Source organism: Hippoglossus hippoglossus, chromosome 4 (assembly GCF_009819705.1).
Source record: "Hippoglossus hippoglossus isolate fHipHip1 chromosome 4, fHipHip1.pri, whole genome shotgun sequence".
In the NCBI taxonomy this organism is placed as follows: domain Eukaryota; kingdom Metazoa; phylum Chordata; class Actinopteri; order Pleuronectiformes; family Pleuronectidae; genus Hippoglossus; species Hippoglossus hippoglossus.
This window is the reverse complement of record NC_047154.1, coordinates 26798970-26819214: the sequence shown is the minus strand read 5'-3', so window position 1 is coordinate 26819214 and position 20245 is coordinate 26798970. Positions and strand designations below refer to the sequence as shown.

Here is a 20245-nt window from a genome sequence, read left to right as displayed (position 1 = left end):
CAATAGTTCATGGGCAAATTTCCAGAGTGTGGAACTAATAAATGATTTCTTCATCTTATCTTATTTAAAATATACAAAACATCAGTATACAACTTATAGAGTGGAAATAAAGATGGGAGATGAGGCCCCACTTCCTCCCACTATCGAGAAATGAAGCCAAAATATCTTGGATACAAACACTCAACGACAAATAAGAGACAGTGTCCTGTTGTATGTATTTTGGATTGCTGTGTCTTTATTTACATGCACCTTATAGTAATAATACTAATAACTTTATTTGTATAGCACTAATTTAAACAAGGTTACAAAGTGCTTCACAAAATACATGGCAACAAAAAAACTAATGAATAGTTTTAAGCACCAAATCATAACATATACATAAAACCTTGTTTTTTATATGATTTGTCAGATTTTTGTAGTTTATTACATGTGTTGTGTGTAGTTAGTTTTTGATTTTGAGCCTGTGTTACTGACCATGTTGTCTTTGCTAACAGCTGTGGATCAGTTAAATTGTGTATTTCACAATAATATTACTGTTTACTTGTGGAGGAATCCTGATGTTGTTCCCACACTTCCTGTGTACACTGGCACGTGTATGTACAGTGTGTGTGAGTGGTCACGTGACATGTGTTTCCAGGTGTGTTCGTATGGACGGGGATTAAAACTGAATCAGAGCCCAAATGCTTGTGTGGACAGAGATCATAGTCCTACGGATGTAACCTTGAAGGTCTTGGAAAAATCTAGAGAGATGGTTATCTGTGCTCCTGCAGACGTATGTTGCTGGAGACAAAAGTCAGAATCCAGCACATTTTTTTCTGTTCACGGCAGCATAAAAGTTGAACATTAATGATTTTATGATGCTGCACCCAAAGACGCAGGGAACACAAAGAGCAGAAAACACTGAGAAAACTTCTGAGTCGTGCTGGACGATGAGGTGAGTCAGTGCTTAGTTTTATTGTCGTATCTATTTTCTATTTATTCCCTTCTTTTCAGTTCCCTTTCTTCACTTTTTTCCCATAGTCCTTTCTGTCTTTCCCTCCTTTTCCTCTTGTTGAGACATCAACCCTCTCTTTCTCTCCCTGTTACTTAATCTCCATTTCCTCCGCCTGTCCCACCTTTGAGCCCCTTTTCTTTATTTCTTGCTTCTCTCTTTATTTACTCCAGTACTTTCTTTTCCTCCCTTATTTTACAGAAAGTGAACAGTTGTTAAAGCTGAAGTTGGCTTTAGCAACAAAACCATAAACGTGACACCTGTAAGATATGTGTTTCCTCATCTGTTCCTCTTTCATTCTTCCCTTGCTTCCCCTTCATTCGTTGTCACTTAATTTTCCTCCTCCCTTTTTTTAGCTCCTTTGGTCTCCTGATGTCCTTCCATCCTTCATTTATATAATCTACATTTCCCACCCTCATTCATCCACTCCTTCCTTCTTATTCACTTGAGATGTTTTCACACATGAACTCTGGAAAATATCAGCACATGAACTGGAGTTCATCTTCCACATCTAAGCAGCAGGATCATGCAAATTAAAATGTGGCACAGCAAACAAGTCAGATTCAATAGTGTAGGAGCTGATCATCCTCGCTGCAGGTCTCATTACATATCCATATGACTTGGACATTAGCGTTCTCACATACAGAAGCTCCAGAAAATTGAAGGAAAATATCCAGACTTCAGTGAAGGTGTGAAAGCAGCTTTACTGTTTCTTCTTTCCTCTGCTTCTTTCTTTGCTCCACATGAAATGAACCTGAACACAACACGCCAGAGAGCTCATTATATCACTGTGATTTAATACTCCTCATTTTCATTCTCCATCAGTGCTGCTCAGAGTGACATGGCACTGGAGGACAGACTGGGGGCGCTGCAGTGCCACTTCACCTGGGATCTGGAGCCTGGCAGGTCCAAACTTTTCAGTATCAGGGACAAGCTGCAGGACATCGGCACAGAGGAAGGATACAAGTGGCTGGGTCACATTTACAACCTGCAGGGGTACGTCCACTTCCAGCTGGGGTCCACTGAAGAAGCCAGGAGTTTCTTCAGCAGAGCCGCGGAGGCCTTCAGGCAGATTAGAAACACTGTCTCAGAGGAGGGTCCCTGGCTGGTGGTGACCTATGGGAACCAGGCCTGGCTGCACCATCATCAGGGAGAACGAGCAGAGAGTCGGGCTTGTCTGTCGAAGATCGACGGCCTGATGACTGAGTATCCATCGCAGGACGAGCTGCACCCGGAGATCTGTGCTGAAAAAGCCTGGACTCTGATGAAGTTCAGCGGAGAACAGAAGCTTCTGGCAGCTGGTTACTTCCAGAGAGCCATCCGGATGCAGCCGGATGTGGTGGAGTGGCAGACCAGCCACGTGTTAGCGTTAGCAAACACCTTTAAACACTCCAACCTGAGGGCGGACATCTGGGAGAAAATGAAAATTGCAAAGGATCACGATCCAGAGAACTTGTACCTCGCTGCTCTCTACCTTGAGGCATGCACCAGGAAAGGACAAAAAGTAAAAGATGAAGCTCATGCGTTGGCCCAGAGGGTTTTGAGAAAGCCTGTTAGCAGCTACAGTGGAATCAAACCACTACTAAGGCTGTACGCAATCTACGTATCCATGGATGAGGCTATTGATTTGGCGGAGGGGGCTCTGGAGAGGCATCCAGACGAGCGCTACCTGAAAAGATGTGCGGCAGTATGTTACAAAATGAAAATCCTTCTGGACAGGGACAGTCCCCTGGAGCACTGCATGGTCGACAGAGCGATTAGTCTCTACAGGGAGGTGATTTCTCTTTACCCCGATTCTTCACTCAAAAGAAGAATATCTCTTGCCACGATATACGCACAGTCAAATCACAGCCAGGCGGCAGCTGAGCAGATTTACGAGGAGCTGCTGGACAGTGACCTGGACCCTAAAGGGGCACAGATCCTTTACAACTGCTACGCAAAACATTTACATTTCATACAAAAGGAGAGCCACAGGTCGATAGAATACCACATGAAGGCAGCAGCGATACCACAACAATCTTTCTATCGTGACAACAGCATCAGTATTCTAGAGCGGATTAGAGACAGGAACAGAAACAGGATGTGTACAGAAATAGGGGAGTTTTTGGCAAACCTGAAAATATAAGAGCCTTAATAAAGAAGAGGGGATGTTTAATACAACAGTTTCTCAACGTGTTCCTCTGACCATTCTTCCCACTTTCCTCACACTTAGAATAAAGAAGTATTTTGTTGAAACACTTAATCCACTCCATGTGAACAATCGATGAGAAAAACTCATCAAAAGTATTAATATCAGTGGAAATGAAGGAATAAAGTCATTAACATGTACCAGCGGCAGAAAATTCTAACTTCTACTGAAAAAGTAAATAAAGCTGTTGTTCAAACGTGTTTTTTCTCATTATAACAGTAGAACAATTCTGATTGTCCTTACTAGTTGTGTTTTAATGGTTTCAATGTCCACTAAAGTGAAATGATTCATTTGACCAATAGATTAGGTATAATGTGTGCACTCCTGAAAATGCCATAAAAATCTAGCAGTATAAACTCCAACATATAGGTGGCGGTAGACTTTAATGCTGGTTTCCACCTGCATTAAAATAGTCAGCAGCAGACCCACTAAAGAAGCAGAAAGTGGGATTTGTCGGGAACAGAACTTTTTTTCCCAGTGTCGAGTTGTTCTGTGAGATTTGGAAGTAAGAATGAGCAAAGCTGGTAAGGAAAGAAAACAGTTTCAGTCTAACTGTGAGTGATCAGGGTAAACTGCACATCTTACCAGGCCTATTGTTTCAATAATGACACCTTAGGGTTGGCTGTAGTCTCATGCAAACATATGCAAAAACAATGTGAAGTATGTGTGTGGAAAGACACCACCTACCTTCCTGATAAATAGATAAAAGAGAGGTGAGTCAGGAGGTGTGGCCATGTTGCTAAAGAACATCAACAACTACAACATCATTCCTCTCGAGAAATTCTGAATTTGTGCCTAGTGCTGTCTGCCGCTTCGACAGAGACATTTATAAAAGCTGCATGTTTATAACATGATCCAGGTTGTTCAGAGAGAGAGAGACTGTGCCAGCCTCCTTTCGGGTTTCCAGTTGACATCCTGTAACTATCCGGGGGCTTATATTTTGAAAATCCAGCCTCCTTTCGGGTTTCCTGGTAACATCCTGTAACTATCCGGGGGCTTATATTTTGAAAATCCAGCCTCCTTTCGGGTTTCCTGGTAACATCCTGTAACTATCCGGGGGTTTTTATTTTGAAAATAGCAGCAGCAGTATAAAGCAAAACAAATCTCTTGCCCTCACTTGGTCTTGAACCCAGAACCACTGATTCACAAGTGATCTTCTTACCGAAATGAATCCGACTGTTGACAACCAGCTGTGAATGTTGTATTCTTAAAGAGTTCAACTGTCCCCCTCTGCTCTGTGTGTATATCACGTTGCCATGGAAACTCACTCACTGATTTCTGCACCTCTTCTCTCCCCACTGGGAAAGCGACAGATCTAAGCTGTGGCGACATTCTCAAACAACCTGCTCTTATTCATAAACTATAAGTCTTATCTGTGAAATAAAACACCGTGAGAATCCATCCCAAGACTTTGCCAAACACACAGATATATTTTGTATCGGTTAAAGTTAATAAATGTGACCGTTAGAGCGAGTTAGAAAAGTGTGACTTTGGGATACAGCCAAATGTTTAGCAGTGACATTTCTGAGCAGAGCACAAGGTTTCCTTCGTTTTAAAGCTAAAAATGATGTGTACCAACCTAATTTGTATTATGTACATAATAAAACACAACACAGGATGAAGGAGAATCCTATGTCCATTGTTTTTTAACCAGTCTGGCATGACACTAAATCATGATTTTGAGGACAACAGCAAAATTGAACTCTGGAATCTGAGCCCAACCTAATTCACAGCGGCCAATTTTCACACCAAACATAAGATAAACACCGGTGTCTGGTCACATTAACTACAGCTTAGTACCTAAATAGAACAGCAGCTTTGTTAATTGACATGTCTGCTTAACGACAACATGTCATTATGTCTAATGTGAGTCAAGTCAGTTTTACTGGAAACAGTACAACCAAAGTTACACTGATGAAACCCATATTCAAATTGGTCCTGCCACTTTCATAATCAACCAAATATGTTTATCCGTCTATGCTTCTTCCTTGTTAAGAATTTTGAAACTTTGTTAAGAAAAGTGCTATATCAATAAAATGTATTATTATTGATTATATATCTCAGGTACACTGGAGTGTCCATATTAATCAACATATGGATAAATATAAGTAGTTAGCTCAGGTAGATTTTAATTATTGATTCAATCCGTGAAGGATATTTTTACATTGTGTTATTTATACTAAAGTGAATGATCTGAATATTACTTCGTGAAAATAATTAGCAATAAAATAATAATAATAATAATTATTTATTATAATAAAAGATATAGTTTGCATTGTAAAACTGTGAATTTGTCTTTCACTTGACAAGTGGATCCCGACTTCTCCTGCCAAACCAGTTTGCAGCTGATTCCTGCCAGTCCAGCAGACATTTCTTCCCCATTGCTAATATCACCTGTGAACCAGTTTTCAAACCAGTTTGTGTAAAATTCTCACAGCTGCGCCCAAAAACCCATGACTGCTGGGGATTTTCACTCTGTCCTTTATTCATTTGTAATGGGATTAATTCTGTAATATTATTAAAAAAATTCAAGTTTTGCTGCAAATTGTACAAATATGAAGTGACGCCTGCGAGCCGGTTCAGGCAGCCAACTGAAGCTGCGCTGCTCCGATCATGTGACATACATCATGTGACCTCACCCTCCACAACCATCTACAATACACACCCAACTTATCAGGTTGTATATTTAAGCAGAGAGAAATTTCCCATCATCCCCTTTGCTCACACTGCTGCCTCAGTATTACTACCAGTTGCTTCAGCCCCTCCACCCCCCAGCGTCCACCTGTAGGCTCCATCTGGGGGGAACAAGTATTTGCTCATCACTCCCATTCCATAAAATTCGAACTGAGTCTCTTGTCGTCCCTGAAAGTTGTTTGAGAATCACTACCATTGACCATTATCACCCAAAACTCTCAAATCTCCTCGTCTTTCCAAGTTGACGTCTTCGTCTTCTACGTGTACGGCTCCTCTTCTTCATCCGAGATATTTGTATAATTCCAGTTTCACGTCCATCATGTGTTAGAAACCTCATCAACACGTCCACTCGCTCACTGGGACATTTTCCTGATGTACTCTCACATGGACTCACTCTGACATTTTCCAGACATTTAACTGGCAAGAAAAGTTCCAGAAAATGTCCAGAGAAACTGACTCAGACATTTGTGTCCTCACAGCCCCTCTGGACATTTTCAGGAAAATGTGTGGACTTCAGTGCAGGTCTAAAAGCAACATATGATAGAAAAGAATTCAGAGAGTACTTTTCCAAAAGGAGAGGAAAATACTGTGCAGACAAAGTCCGGGCAGATGCTGATTCTGAGGACAGACAAGATGGACATGAACTGAAACATGACACATCATTTAAGTAAAAAAATACATTTACATTCAAGTTCTTTAATTTGGTTGTGTAGTTTTGATCAAGTTAGAAGAAGCTGAGCTTTTTGCAGGTTATTGTTTGTCCTGCTGTTAAACTATTTCCATACAAATGAACATAGAGACTGAAGGAAACCAGTGGGTGACAGATGAAAGTCTACCAGTCTATATTGATGTCTAGATACTTACTGCACAATCCTAAACAGGTTAACACTGACGAAGTTAAAATGGGTGTGTTGATGTGTGTTGATGTGTGTTGATGTGTTTTCCTTTGTGACAAAAGAGAGACTGACAGTTTGAATGATCACACTGTAAAAATGGAAACACGCCCAATACCTGAGATATTCAGACATGTATCAGTCATGCATGCGTTCATCACCTGTAGAGTATATAAAGTGCCTCTCTGTTGATGAGAGGTCGTATAAGGAATCTGCTGAACTTACCTGTTCATCATGATGAAGCTGCTTCTTTCTCTGACTCTCATCTGGGCGCTCTCCAGCACAGGTAACTAATTACTATTTTTAATAATATATTATTATTTATTATCTTATATTATTAATATCCTTGAAAATATAAGGAGGCTCTATTGATCCTCAGAGGAGAAATGCATAAGTTACAGTACAGCAGTACAAGAAACAGACTAAACAGGTAGGAAACAGATGAAATAATTTAGAGTCATGTATGTAGTGTCTATTTATATTTAAATCACAACCCATATGTCTGAAACTCCTTTTGAACAGTAAGAAGGTTTTTGAGCCTTTATGAACAACAATTTATATCAGATCATCATATCACTGACTATTTTTCTCCACATTGCAGGTGAAGCACTTGAGTGTGAAACTTGCACAAATGCTGACTGTTCAACCACAGCAGCAGTTACATGTCCCACAGGCACGATGTGTATCACAGCTTCCATTCAAGGTAAACTTCTCTACAAGTTACTTTCCAGTGAAATACATGTACTGCAAAGTGACGTGTGCTTTCCATCACCATTAACAAACTGCACTTTGACTCTGCAGCCGTTTCATCTGGGACTCCTGGAACGCAAATCTACAAGACCTGTGCACCCCCCTCCCTGTGTCCATCCATAGGCTGTCAGACATTTTCAGTAAACTTGGGTGTTTCGAGTTCACTTGCAAGTGCTACATGCTGCAGCACAGACAACTGCAACTCCGTCACTCTGCCTTGTAAGTAGATGTAGATGACTTTCTTATTAATCTGCATCCTTCTTCTGACATGTTCTACTTTTAATCCATAACACTTCCATCTTCTCTCTTCCTCTAATAAATAGTATCATTTTTTGTCTGTTTCAGTCCCTGTGGTTCCAGCAGATAACAGTCTACAGTGTCACGTTTGTGACCCCATCACCTTTGATTGCAGCCTTCCAATACAATGTAAGGGAACAGAGGATCGCTGCTTTCAAGCCAATGGTAAGTCTTCTTTATATATACTGCATTTATACAAAGATTACTTCAAACCTATTCTACTACCTTTAAGTATTTTTAACATATTCATACTAAAGAGTGAAGAGTTAAGATATATTTACTCATGTACTAAACATTTAAAGCACTTTAATTAAATCTGTAACATCTGTGTTACTCTGTATTTATGATCCATAACATTAGAGATTAAAAACTTACTTTTTACTGCATTATGTCTTTTTATGAAATGTTTACTTTCTCATCATCTTAAGATCATCATAATGTTTTAGATTTAAAGAGCACACAGGAGATAAAGTAGTTAAAATTAGTTCCATCTTGACCAGTTGACCAAACTATTGATTATTTCTCAGTTAATCTGTTTGTTATTTTCCATCACGATTTCCTGGAACTCAACTTGATTATAAAAGTCTCTTGCTTTGTCCACAACTAAAAAATGTTTCATTTACTAAGACAGAGAAAAGCAGAAAACTCCAACATTTGACAAGTTAAAACAATTTTTGCTCATTTTGAGAGTTTCTTTGATTCCAAAATGACTTAAATGAACAATTCTTTGTTTTGATAATCATTGAGCTAAGAAATGGTAACAGCTTTGAAAACATGAGATAAATACTGCACAACAATAAACATTGAGCAAACTCATGAATTGAGTTAGATTTAGTTCAACATTTTTACTGACGTGAACGTATGTTTAAATTGTGGACTTGCTTGTTTCACTGAGACAAGTAACTTAACATCAGACTGAAACACAGTGTTCTGCTGCCCTCTGCTGGTTGAAAGCTTCAGGCCTGTATCACCTCTGAAAACAACCAGTATAGTTGAAGGGTGTGGTTGGATTTGATCACACATATTCTCTGTTGCACACTGAGAACATAAAACAGTGAAATCAGTGATGTCACTAGGTCCTGAAGTACACGTGTACATGTCAGTAATAAGGTGCAATGTTAAAATACTGCACGACTGTAACCATGGCAACAACTAATGTTAAACTACTGTCATCAAAATACATTTCCTCATGAATTCAAGTTACTCTTAAAGTGAAGAATTCTCTCTGAAATTATTCAACTAACAAACCTACGATTGTGTTTCATCTTTAGTGACAAATGGGGCCGGCACTTCTCCAGCCTTTGGCTGTGCATCTTTAAATCTGTGTGCAGCTGCTACTTTCCTGGGGCCACTGCCTTTCATGCAAAATGTTGGTAGCATTACCAGTGTACCAGCCTGTTGTGGGACTAGTTTGTGTAACACTCTCACAACAACAACAACAAACACGACCCCAACGACAACAACCACGACCCCAACGACAACAACCACGACCCCAATGACAACAACTCCTGCACCAACAACAACAACCACTACCACAACTACAACAACCACGACTCCAACAACCACGACTCCAACAACAACTACCATTACCCCAACGACAACAACCACAACGACCATGACCCCAAAGACAACTACCCCGACTACAACAACAACCACTACCCCAACTACCACAACCATTGCCGCAACAACAACTACCCCAACAACAACAAACACTACCCCAACTACAACTACCACTACCCCAACTACAACAACAACTACCCCAACTACAACAACCATGACCCCAACAATAACAAGCACAACACCAACAACAACAACCACGACTCCAACAACCAATACTCCAACAACAACCACTACCCCAACTACATCTAACACCACCCCAACAACAACAACAACCACTATACCAACAACAACAACCACTACACCAACAACCACTACCCCAACAACCACAACCCCAACAACAACAACCACTATACCAACAACAACAACCACTACGCCAACAACCACAACCCCAACAACCACAACCCCAACAACAACAACAACTACCACTACCCCAACTACAACAACCACAACCCCAACTACAACAACCACATCCCCAACTACAACAACCATTTCCGCAACAACTACCCCTACTACAACAACCACGACCCCAACAACAACAACCACTATACCAACAACAACAACCACTACGCCAACAACCACAACCCCAACAACCACAACAACAACAACAACCACTACCACAACTACCACTACCCCAACTACAACAACCACAACCCCAACTACAACAACCACATCCCCAACTACAACAACCATTTCCGCAACAACTACCCCTACTACAACAACCACGACCCCAACAACAACAACCAAATCACCAACTACAACAACCACTACCCCAACAACCACAACCCCAACAACAACCACGACTCCAACAACCAATACTCCAACAACAACAACCACTACCCCAACTACAACTACCACTACCCCAACTACAACTACCACTAGCCCAACAACAACAACCACTACTCCAACAACAACAACCACGACCCCAACAATAACAACCACGACTCCAACAACCAATACTCCAACAACAACAACCACTACCCCAACTACAACTACCACTACCCCAACAACAACAACCACGATCCCAACAACAACATCCACGACCCCAACAATAACAAGCACAACACCAACAACAACCACTACCCCAACAACAACAACCACAACCCCAACAACCACTACCCCAACAACAGAAACCACCACCCCAACTACCACAACCACCACCCCAACTACAACAACCACGACCCCAACAACAACAACCACAACCCCAACAACCACTACCCCAACAACAACAACCACTACACCCACTACCACAACCACGACCCCAACAACAACAACTACTGCTCCAACAACAGAAACCACCACCCCAACTACCACAACCACCACCCCAACTACAACAACCACGACCCCAACAACAACATCCACGACCCCAACAACCACGACCCCAACAACAACAACCACAACCCCAACAACCACTACCCCAACAACAACAACCACTACACCCACTACCACAACCACGACCCCAACAACAACAACCACTACCCCAACTACAACTACCACTACCCCAACTACAACAACCACGACCCCAACAACAACCATGACCCCAACAACAACATCCACGACCCCAACAACCACTACCCCAACAACAACCACTACCCCAACTACAACCACTACCCCAACTACAACTACCACTACCCCAACTACAACAACCACTACCCCTACTACAACAACCACAACAACAACATCCACGACCCCAACAACCACTACCCCAACAACAACAACCACTACCACAACCACCACCCCAACAACAACCACGACCCCTACTACAACAACCACTACCCCAACAACAACATCCACTACCACAACCACCACCCCAACAACAACCACGACCCCTACTACAACAACCACTACCCCAACAACAACAACCACGACCCCTACTACAACAACCACTACCCCAACAACAACATCCACGACCCCAACAACCACTACCCCAACAACAACAACCACAACCCCAACAACAACAACCACAACGCCAACAACAACCACTAACCCAACAACAACCACTAACCCAACAACAACCACGACCCCAACAACAACAACCAATACTCCAACAACAACATCCACTACCCCAACAACAACAACCACTACCCAAACAACAACAACCACAACCCCAACAACCACTACCCCAACTACAACAACCACTACCCCAACTACAACTACCCCTACAACAACTACCACTAAACCAACAACAACAACAACCACAAACCCAAAAACAACAACTTCTACCCCAACTACAACGACCACTACTCCAACAACAACAACAACCACTACCCCAACAACCAATACTCCAACAACAACCACTACCCCAACAACAACACCCACTACACCCACTACCACAACCACTACCCCAACAACAACAACCACTACACCCACTACCACAACCACTACCCAAACAACAACAACCACGACCCCAACAACAACAACCACAACCCCAACAACAACCACTACCCCAACTACAACAACCACTACCCCAACAACAACAACTACTACCCCAACTACCACTACCCCAACTACAACTACCACTACCCCAACAACCAATACTCCAACAACAACAACCACTACCCCAACAACCAAGACTCCAACAACAACCACTACCCCAACAACACCCACTACACCCACTACCACAACCACTACCCAAACAACAACAACCACGACCCCAACAACAACAACCACTACCCCAACAACAACAACCACTACCCCAACTACAACAACCACGATCCCATCGACAACTACCACTACCCCAACGACAACTACCACTACCCCAACTACAACTACCACTATCCCAGCAACAACCATTACCCCAACTACAACTACCACTACCCCAACTACAACTACCACTACCCCAACAACAACAACCACTACCCCAACTACAACTACCTCTACCCCAACTACAACTACCACTACCCCACCAACAACAACCACAACAACAACAACCACTAACCCAACAACAACCACGACCCCAACAACAACGACCCCAACAACAACAACCAATAATCCAACAACGACATCCACTACCCCAACAACAACAAGCACTACCCCAACAACCACTACCCCAACAACAACAACCACAACCCCAACAACCACTACCCCAACTACAAGAACCACTACCCCAACTACAACTACCCCTAACCCAACAACAACAACCACAAACCCAACAACAACTACTACCCCAACTACAACTACCACTATCCCAACTACAACTACCACTATCCCAACTTCAACATCCACGACCCCAACAACCACTACCCCAACAACAACAACCACAACCCCAACAACCACTACCCCAACAACAACAACCACTACAGCCACTACCACAACCCCAACAACAACAACCACGACCCCAACAACAACAACCACTACCCCAACAACAACAACCACGACCCCAACAATAACAAGCACAACACCAACAACAACAACCACTACCCCAACAACAACAACCACGATCCCAACAACAACATCCACGACCACAACAATAACAAGCACAACACCAACAACAACCACTACCCCAACAACAACAACCACAACCCCAACAACCACTACCCCAACGACAGAAACCACTACACCCACTACCACAACCACCACCCCAACTACCACAACCACCACCCCAACTACAACAACCACGACCCCAACAACAACATCCATGACCCCAACAACCACGACCCCAACAACAACAACCACAACCCCAACAACCACTACCCCAACAACAACAACCACTACACCCACTACCACAACCACGACCCCAACAACAACAACCACGACCCCATCAACAACAACCACTACCCCAACTACAACTACCACTACCCCAACTACAACAACCACGACCCCAACAACAACAACCACGACCCCAACAACAACATCCACGACCCCAACAACGACTACCCCAACAACAACAACCACAACCCCAACAACCACACCACCCCCAACAACAACAACCACGACCCCTACTACAACAACCACTACCCCAACAACCACTACCCCAACGACAGAAACCACTACACCCACTACCACAACCACCACCCCAACTACAACAACCACGACCCCAACAACAACATCCACGACCCCAACAACCACGACCCCAACAACAACAACCACAACCCCAACAACCACGACCCCAACAACAACAACCACTACACCCACTACCACTACCCCAACAACAACAACCACGACCCCAACGACAACAACCACTACCCCAACTACAACTACCACTACCCCAACTACAACATCCACGACCCCAACAACAACAACCACGACCCCAACAACAACATCCACGACCCCAACAACGACTACCCCAACAACAACAACCACAACCCCAACAACCACTACCCCAACAACAACAACCACGACCCCTACTACAACAACTACTACCCCAACGACAACAACCACTACCCCAACAACAACCACTACCCCAACTACAACTACCACTACCCCAACTACAACTACCACTACCCCAACTACAACAACCACTACCCCTACTACAACAACCACAACACCAACAACAACAACCACAACAACAACATCCACGACCCCAACAACCACTACCCCAACAACAACAACCACTACCACAACCACCACCCCAACAACAACCACGACCCCTACTACAACAACCACTTCCCCAACAACAACCACGACCCCTACTACAACAACCACTACCCCCACAAAAACATCCACGACCCCAACAACCACTACCCCAACAACAACAACCACAACCCCAACAACAACAACCACAACAACAACAACCACTAACCCAACAACAACCACTACCCAAACAACAACCACAACCCCAACAACCACTACCCCAACTACAACAACCACTACCCCAACTACAACTACCCCTACCCCAACTACCACTAAACCAACAACAACAACAACCACAAACCCAAGAACAACAACTTCTACCCCAACTACAACTACCACTATCCCAACTACAACGACCACTACCCCAACAACAACAACCACTACCCCAACAACAACAACCACAACCCCAACAACAACCACTACACCCACTACCACAACCACTACCCCAACAACAACAACCACTACCCCAACAACAACCACGACCCCAACAATAACAAGCACAACACCAACAACAACAACCACGACCCCAACAACAACATCCACGACCCCAACAATCACAAGCACAACACCAACAACAACAACCACTACCCCAACAACAACAACCACAACCCCAACAACCACTACCCCAACGACAGAAACCACTACACCCACTACCACAACCACCACCCCAACAACAACAACCACAACCCCAACAACCACTACCCCAACGACAGAAACCACAACACCCACTACCACAACCACCACCCCAACAACAACAACCACTACCCAAACAACAACAACCACTACCCAAACAACAACAACCACTAACCCAACAACAACCACTACCCAAACAACAACCACAACCCCAACAACCACTACCCCAACTACAACAACCACTACCCCAACTACAACTACCCCTACCCCAACTACCACTAAACCAACAACAACAACAACCACAAACCCAAGAACAACAACTTCTACCCCAACTACAACTACCACTATCCCAACTACAACGACCACTACCCCAACAACAACAACAACCACTACCCCAACTACAACATCCACGACCCCAACAACCACTACCCCAACAACAACAACCACAACCCCAACAACAACCACTACACCCACTACCACAACCACTACCCCAACAACAACAACCACTACCCCAACAACAACCACGACCCCAACAATAACAAGCACAACACCAACAACAACCACTACCCCAACAACAACAACCACGACCCCAACAACAACAACCACAACCCCAACAACCACTACCCCAACGACAGAAACCACTACACCCACTACCACAACCACCACCCCAACAACAACAACCACAACCCCAACAACAACTACCCCAACGACAGAAACCACTACACCCACTACCACAACCACCACCCCAACAACAACAACCACTACCCAAACAACAACAACCACGACCCCAACAACAACATCCACGACCCCAACAACCACTACCCCAACAACAACAACCACAACCCCAACAACCACGACCCCAACAACAACAACTACTGCTCCAACAACAACTACTACCCCAACAACAACAACCACTACCCCAACTACAACTACCACTACCCCAACTACAACTACCACTACCCCAACAACAACAACCACTAACCCAACAACAACAACCACTACCCCAACTACAACTACCCCAACTACAACTACCACTACCCCAACTCCAACAACCACTACCCCTACTACAACAACCCCAACAACAACAACCACCACCCCAACATCAACAACTACTGCACCAACAACAACTACTGCTCCAACAACAACTACTACCCCAACAACAACAACCACTACCCCACCAACAACAACCACTACCCCAACAACAACCACAAACCCAACAACAACAACCACAACCACTACACCCACTACCACAACCACCACCCCAACAACCACGACCCCTACTACAACAACCACTACCCCAACGACAACAACCACTACCCCAACGACAACAACCACTACCCCAACTACAACTACCACTACCCCTACTACAACAACCACAACACCAACAACAACCACTACCCCAACAACAACAACCACGACCCCAACAACAACAACCAATACTCCAGCAACAACAACAACCACTACCCCAACTACAACTACCACTATCCCAACTACCACTACCCCAACTACAACAACCACAACCCCACAAACCACTACCCCAACAACAACCACGACCCCAACAACCACAACCCCAACAACAACAACCACTACCCCAATGACATCGACCACTACCCCAACAACAACAACCACAACCCCAACAACAACCACTACCCCATTAACAATAACCACATCCCCAACAACAACTACCCCAACTACAACAACCACTACCCCAACAACAACAACCACTACCCCAACTACAACTACCACTACCCCTACTATAACAATCACTACCCCAACAACAACCACGACCCCAACAACAACAACCACGACCCCAACAATAACAATCACTACCCCAACAACAACCACGACCCCAACAACAACAACCACAACCCCAACAACCACTACCCCAACGACAAAAACCAGTACACCCACTACCACAACCACCACCCCAACAACAACAACCACTACCCCAACAACATCCACGACCCCAACAACCACTACCCCAACAACAACAACCACGACCCCAACAATCACTACTCCAACAACAACCACAACCCCAACAACCACTACCCCAACAACAACAACAACGACCCCAACAACAACAACCACGACCCCAACAACAACATCCACGACCCCAACAACCACTACCCCAACAACAACAACCACAACCCCAACAACCACTACCCCAACAACAACAACCACTACCCGAACAACAACAACCACAACCCCAACAACAACAACCACTAACCCAACAACAACAACCACTACCCCAACGACAACAACTACCCCAACTACAACAACCACAACTCCAACAACAACAACCACGACCCCAACAACAACCACTACCCTAACAACAACCACTACCCCAACAACAACAACCACAACCCCAACAACAACAACCACTAACCCAACAACAACCACGACCCCAACAACAACCACTACCCCAACAACAACAACCACAACCCCAACAACAACCACTACCCCAACAACAACAACCACTAACCCAACAACAACAACCACTACCCCAACAACAACAACCACAACCCCAACAACAACAACCACTAACCCAACAACAACAACCACGACCCCAACAACAAAAACCACGACCCCAACAACAACCACTACCCTAACAACAACCACGACCCCAACAACAACAACCACGACCCCAACAACAACAACCACTACCCCAACAACAACAACCGCTACCCCAACATCAACAACTACTGCACCAACAACTACTGCTCCAACAACAACAACTACTGCAACAACAACTACTGCTCCAACAACAACAACTACTGCAACCACAACAATGACCCCAACAACAACAACCACTACCCCAACTACAACTACCACTACCCCTACTATAACAATCACTACCCCAACAACAACCACGACCCCAACAACAACAACAACCACTACCCCAACAACAACAACCACAACCCCAACAACAACAACCACATCCCCAACAACAACTACCCCAACTACAACAACCACTACCCCAACTACAACTACCACTACCCCTACTATAACAATCACTACCCCAACAACAACCACGACCCCAACAACAACAACCACGACCCCAACAACAACAACCACTACCCCAACAACAACAACCACGACCCCAACAACAACAACCACTACCCCAACAACAACAACCACAACCCCAACAACAACAACCACTACCCCAACTACAACTACCACTACCCCTACTATAACAATCACTACCCCAACAACAACCACGACCCCAACAACAACAACCACGACCCCAACAACAACAACCACTACCCCAACAACAACAACCACCACCCCAACAACAACAACCACTACCCCAACAACAACATCCACGACCCCAACAAACACTACCCCAACAACAACAACCATGACCCCAACAATCACTACTCCAACAACAACCACAACCCCAACAACCACTACCCCAACAACAACAACAACGACCCCAACAACAACAACCACGACCCCAACAACAACATCCACGACCCCAACAACCACTACCCCAACAACAACAACCACTAACCCAACAACAACAACCACGACCCCAACAACAACCACTACCCCAACAACAACAACCACTACCCCAACATTAACAACCACTACCCCAACAACAACAACCACTACCCCAACGACAACAACTACCCCAACTACAACAACCACAACTCCAACAACAACAACCACGACCCCAACAACAACCACTACCCTAACAACAACCACTACCCCAACAACAACCACAACCCCAACAACAACAACCACTAACCCAACAACAACCACAACCCCAACAACAACAACCACTACCCCAACAACAACAACCACTAACCCAACAACAACAACCACTACCCCAACAACAACAACCACGACCCCAACAACAACAACCACTACCCCAACAACAACCACTACCCCAACAACAACCGCTACCCCAACATCAACAACTACTGCACCAACAACTACTGCTCCAACAACAACAACTACTGCAACAACAACTACTGCTCCAACAACAACAACTACTGCAACAACAACTCATACCCCAACAACCACAACTACGACCCCAACGACAACAACCACTACCCCAACAACAACCACTACCCCAACAACAACAACCGCTACCCCAACATCAACTGCACCAACAACTACTGCTCCAACAACAACTGCCGCAACAACAACTACCCCAACTACAATAACCACTACCCCAACAACAACAACCACAACCCCAACAACAACAACCACTAACCCAACAACAACAACCACTACCCCAACTACAGCAACCACGACCCCAACATTAACAACCACTACCCCAACGACAACAACAACTACCCCAACTACAACAACCACAACAACAACATCCACGACCCCAACAACAACCACTACCCCAACAACAACAACAACCACTACCCCAACGACAACAACAACTACCCCAACGACAGCAACCACGACCCCAACATTAACAACCACTACCCCAACAACAACAACCACTACCCCAACAACAACTACCCCAACTACAACAACCACAACAACAACCACGACCCCAACAACCACAACCCCAACAACAACCACGACCCCAACAACAACCACAACAACAACAACCACTACCCCAACTACAACAACCACTACCCCAACAACAACCACAACCCCAACAACAACAACCACTACCCCAACAACAACAACCACGACCCCAACAACCACTACCCCAACAACAACAACCACTACCCCAACATCAACAACTACTGCACCAACAACTACTGCTCCAACAACAACTACTGCAACAACAACTCATACCCCAACAACCACAACAACGACCCCAACGACAACAACCACTACCCCAACAACAACCACTACCCCAACAACAACAACCGCTACCCCAACATCAACAACTACTGCACCAACAACTACTGCTCCAACAACAACTACTGCAACAACAACTCATAACCCAACAACCACAACAACGACCACAATGACAACAACCACTACCCCAACTACAACCACTACCCCAACAACAACAACCACTACCCCAACAACAACAACCACTACCCCAACAACAACAACCCCAACAACAACAACCACTACCCCAACAACAACAACCACGACCCCAACAACAACAACCACTACCCCAACAACAACAACCGCTACCCCAACATCAACAACTACTGCACCAACAACTACTGCTCCAACAACCACAACAACGACCCCAACAACAACAACCGCTACCCCAACATCAACTGCACCAACAACTACTGCTCCAACAACAACTGCCGCAACAACAATAACCACTACCCCAACAACAACAACCACAACCCCAACAACAACCACTAACCCAACAACAACCACTACCCCAACTACAGCAACCACGACCCCAACATTAACAACCACTACCCCAACAACAACAACCACTACCCCAACGACAACAACAACTACCCCAACTACAACAACCACAACAACAACAACCACGACCCCAACAACAACCACTACCCCAACAACAACAACAACCACTACCCCAACGACAACAACAACTACCCCAACTACAGCAACCACGACCCCAACATTAACAACCACTACCCCAACAACAACAACCACTACCCCAACAACAACTACCCCAACTACAACAACCACAACAACAACCACGAC

At 44.6% G+C, this 20245-nt stretch overlaps 2 protein-coding genes across 2 annotated transcripts in view; both read left to right on the top strand.

Moving 5' to 3' along the window:
* Positions 1 to 910: 910 nt before the first annotated feature.
* On the top strand, positions 911 to 3118 carry LOC117759806 (interferon-induced protein with tetratricopeptide repeats 1B-like). Its single transcript, XM_034582233.1, has 2 exons — positions 911 to 934; positions 1817 to 3118. The coding sequence occupies exons 1-2, from the start codon at positions 930 to 932 to the stop codon at positions 3114 to 3116; spliced, it is 1305 nt and encodes a 434-aa protein (XP_034438124.1). The 5' UTR covers positions 911 to 929; the 3' UTR covers positions 3117 to 3118.
* Positions 3119 to 6944: 3826 nt separating this feature from the next.
* The window catches only part of LOC117760596 (phospholipase A2 inhibitor and Ly6/PLAUR domain-containing protein-like), a 14495-nt gene continuing 1194 nt past the window's right edge, over positions 6945 to 20245 (top strand). Inside the window, exons 1-4 of the mRNA XM_034583720.1 lie at positions 6945 to 7052; positions 7368 to 7469; positions 7568 to 7735; positions 7862 to 7978. Coding sequence (XP_034439611.1) covers positions 7001 to 7052; positions 7368 to 7469; positions 7568 to 7735; positions 7862 to 7978 — 439 coding nt within the window. The 5' untranslated portion in view covers positions 6945 to 7000. The remainder of the gene's footprint in view (positions 7053 to 7367; positions 7470 to 7567; positions 7736 to 7861; positions 7979 to 20245) is intronic.